Source organism: Nannochloropsis gaditana (genome assembly GCF_000240725.1).
Source record: "Nannochloropsis gaditana CCMP526 unplaced genomic scaffold scaffold884, whole genome shotgun sequence".
In the NCBI taxonomy this organism is placed as follows: domain Eukaryota; class Eustigmatophyceae; order Eustigmatales; family Monodopsidaceae; genus Microchloropsis; species Microchloropsis gaditana.
The window spans coordinates 5,445-9,391 of record NW_005803069.1 but is presented as its reverse complement, the minus strand read 5'-3'; the positions used below and the strand labels follow the sequence as shown (position 1 = coordinate 9,391).

At 57.2% G+C, this 3,947-nt stretch overlaps 1 protein-coding gene across 1 annotated transcript; it reads right to left on the bottom strand.

The window, feature by feature from the left end:
• Positions 1-2,054: 2,054 nt before the first annotated feature.
• NGA_0483300 (uncharacterized protein) lies at positions 2,055-2,745 on the bottom strand (the record flags this gene model as incomplete). Its single annotated transcript, XM_005853452.1, has 2 exons — positions 2,516-2,745; positions 2,055-2,235 (listed from the first exon to the last, which is right to left on the bottom strand). Coding segments are annotated over exons 1-2 (357 nt in total), but the record flags the coding sequence as incomplete, so codon positions are not given.
• Positions 2,746-3,947: the final 1,202 nt, after the last annotated feature.

The window sequence follows — 3,947 nt, the reverse complement described above, 5'->3', positions numbered from 1 at the left end:
TTTTTTCAACCCTACCAAACAGGAGGGTTTGAATTCCTCACTCTTCTCGATCATGAGCATGCCCGACTGGAGTGGTGCTCGTGACCCCAAACAACCACAACCCGTGTGTTCCACCCTCACCAACGCCACCTTAAGCAGCCCGTCGTCCCTTTTCTGGACGGGCACGCTCGCCCGTTCCCAAACTCGTCTTTTTCGGCAAGCTGTGCAAGAAGAGATGCGGCGTCTTCAACACCACGATGGCCTTCCTCGCGCGGCTGCCGTGGAAAAGCTACTGGCGCGACTCACCTCCCCGGACGCCCCATCAAATGCAGTGTCGACATCCTCGTACCATAAAACAAAGCCTGTGCTCACGTCGGAGCTCCATGCGGTCATGGAATGCTATGGTCTCACACCTGAGGAAGCCCGTCGGGCCTTACTCGTGAAGAGCGCTCTGGGACAATTAAGGCGACAAGGCTGGGACGCATCGACGGCTTTGATGGAGCTGACTGCACGCATGGTGCCTTTGCGTCTGTCCTCGCCATCTTCTCCGGCTGTTGAGCCGGGGTGGGTGCGGGAGGTGGTAGGTGAGGCGACCAGCGGTAGACGAGGGGGAGAGGGAGGAGGAGGAAAGCAAATCGTGGAGGAGATGAATGGGGGTGGAGCTTCAGAAAGGAAGGGAATGACGCACATGGGAAGGACGGCAACGACGCAGACAGAGAGTAGGTATCCCTCCCAGGCCGGAGTGGTGAGGAAGGAGGGAGGGGGGGAGGGAGGGAGGGAGGGAGGGGGGGAGAGGAGGGAGGGAGGGAGGGTCCATGGGGGCACCGAGGCAGCGTGGGAGAGGAAAACGTCTTTCTTCGTCGTCCTTATCGTCCTCTTCGGAAGTTGAAAACGGGGAAATGAGGCGTGTCGGGAAGGGAGGCATGCGCATGGCCGGAGGGAAATCCAAAGGGAAGCAGGAGGGGGAGGGAGGGAGGGAGGGGGAGAAGGCCTGCGGGAATATGACGGCCCGTGAGCTGAAAACGACGACAGTCACAGGCGTGGCGGGGACGGGGGTATCTCCCAAAGGGGTTGAAAACTTGGAGAGGTTGAAGCGCGCCCGGACCGTGGAGGGAGAGAAGAAGACGCATTCCAGGAAGGGAGGGAGGGGTGCCGGGGGGGCACAAGGAGGGGAAGGGGAGGGAGAGGAAGGGAAGGGGGAGGCCATGGCGCAGGGGAAGGAGGCTGGGGGGAGCGGCAGTAGCAGTAGCAGGTGCCCGAAACGAGGACGCGTGGGGGGGGGAAAGAGGAAGGGATGGAGGGGGAGGAGGAGGAAGGAGGAGGAGGAAAGGCCGCCCGGCGGACCCCGCGTGGACGCAAGCGGGGCATGCGGGGGAGGGAGGGTGTTTGAAAGGGGGGGGGAGAGGGGGAGGTGTGGTGTGAGGGGGAGGTGTGGTGTGAGTGAGAGTGTAGTGTGTATAGGAAGGTACATATGACAAGCCTCGTGTGATAGGGTCGAATGTTGGGGCGGAAAATGCCGAGGAAGCAGGCGAAAAGTCCGTCGAATAGAAAGAAAAAGGAACATGCGCTTGCCTCCCGTTGTGACGTCTGGCTAGGTGGGCGTGGCGTCGAAGATATCTCGTGTGTTCGAACTTTGACGACAACGCCGCTTTCACATCGGGTAGAAGAGTCGTGAGATTTTACTTTACTTGATGAGTATCTGTGTGCAATACGAGCTTGGCGATTGTCGCAGTGGGCGGCGATTTCGCCACTCCATCGGCGTGGCCCCGGGCTCTTTTCCCTCATCATCCCCGGACACAACAGCCTCCTTCGCGTCCTTTTCCATCATCATCCCCTGACAACAGCGTCCTTCGCGTCCTTTTCCATCATCATCCCCTGACACGGATGCGCAACGAACACCCATCGCAAGTCACCACCACAGCAGCTCCATCTTGGCCGCCGCCCCCTCCTCCACTTCCATCCACTTTCTCCGTCCCACCCTCCTCTGTCTCTCGGCTCCCTGTGCCCCCCACGAGAAAGCGTCCCTCCTCTTTCGGGACACGAAAGGCATCGCCGCACCGGCAAGGGTACAGCAGCCACCTTTCCTTCCCGTCCTCCTCCCCGCCCTCCTCCTCCATCTCCGCCACCCTCACCTCCTCCGCGATGAAGCCCTCAACCTCCTCATCCCTCTGTCGCCCCCAGGCTGCATCGTACGCGGCGCGGCTTTCCCGGGCCCTCAATACATCCCATGCCGCCTGTATCTCCAAGAAAGTGAACCTGAAAACCAGAAGAAAAGCAGGTTCATTGAGGTCAGCGTCGGCTCTGTATCAACATTCGTGGCGGCAGCGTGCATCCTCCCCGCTTCACTTCCTCCATGCCGACTTCTTCGTTCTCCGTGGTAAGGTCCCATGCGGTACTTTTCGAGAGCCGGGACAGGCCAAGAAAGGGATTGCGAGGAAATACGTCGGCACCGGCTTGAAGCCCACACACACAGCTAGGCATTCAAAGTACTTCGCTCCCAAACCTCAAGGATAAAGGGTTCTTCTGCATTCCTTACCTGGGAGAGGAGACATGACCCGGTCTGGCCCGACAACCACCTTTCGAATGAGCCGCAGCCTTATCAGGATGCGTGGCTCTAGCAGCTGCTTGATAGGCGCGTTTGATGGTGGAGGGCGACGCAGCGGGAGAAACACCCAAGATATCATATAAAGACAGGGTAGGTGTACTGTTCATGCTACCATTGCTTGCTGGATTCCCCAGGTTGCCTCATGGATGCAGGGGCTTGTCCGGCTGGTTTGTAAGGAAGAAGAAATAACGGAGGCGTGTTGTGCTTATTCTCAACCCATAATACTAATCACTCATATTGTCTTTGATACCTAAGCACTCCTATTTTCCACTCCGGGCGGGGGGGGGAGGTTAAGAGGAAAGAGCACCCCTTACACAGTCCATCACAAAAAACAAGATATTGCTGAGAGGGACGGTGAATCAAACGCCGACACTTTCTTCGTGTATATCGGTGGACTACTGTTGTGAGCCAAAATTGGTACGTGCTACCCTTACAAAAGTTTGGAAAGGAAGGGTCCTGCTCCTGTAGTTGCGTTCGAGCTGCGATAAACCTGCCTTCCACACAAACGATAAGTGTACCCCATATAAAGCACGCACACCGAAACCATAAATCCCTCGCAACTCTAAATGTGCGTATCCGATGCTTCGCTGGACTGCGAAGGCATCAACACCTCTTTCTCGGGATAAAAAGCATCAAAAGGGAAGCTTCGTATCGCCCCAAGTGACTCAGATAGGTTGAGCGAAGACGTGATGTGAGACGCGTGCCACCATGCTGCCGTGGGAATCCTGTGATACCAACGAACGATATGCGTCCTGATCCACCTATATTCTAGCATTGATTGCCGAGGGGTTCTTTTCTCATCTGTCGGTATAGCTTTGGCTGCATAAACACAGCTCGTTGCAATACCTTGCGTCCCGTTGCTCTCGAAAGACGAGTCAGATACTTCCCTCCTTCCATCCTGTTTTTCACGGCCCTTCATCTTTCTTTTTTCCACTGACTAGCTCACATCCCTCGAACGCGATTGTTGCGACCAGCGGAGCCGCATGAGCGCAAGCTTTCGTCCCACTCAGGCCTTCTGTCGCCTTTTTCTCGGCTCCCTTGCACTCATGATGCTACTTCGATCCTCAGCTTCGTTTCTAGTGCGCAGCACCCGCAATGGCACCCCCATGTCCATCCTGAACGCCCAGCGTCGTGGTGGTGCGGTCTCAGCGCGTGCCGTGTCTTCCTCTTTCCACCGGGGCCGGTCTGTCTTCGCCTCCGTGGATCTGGGCGGAGGTGTGGTCACGCGCTTGGACAAGGCACGTGACGTATTTGGGGACAAGCAAACAAAAAAATCCTGGGACTACGTGGCGCATCATCCTTGGTACGACAGGATGGATGAGGTGTGGGAGGGAAAAGTCTGGAAGGGCCTTGCTGCGAAGCG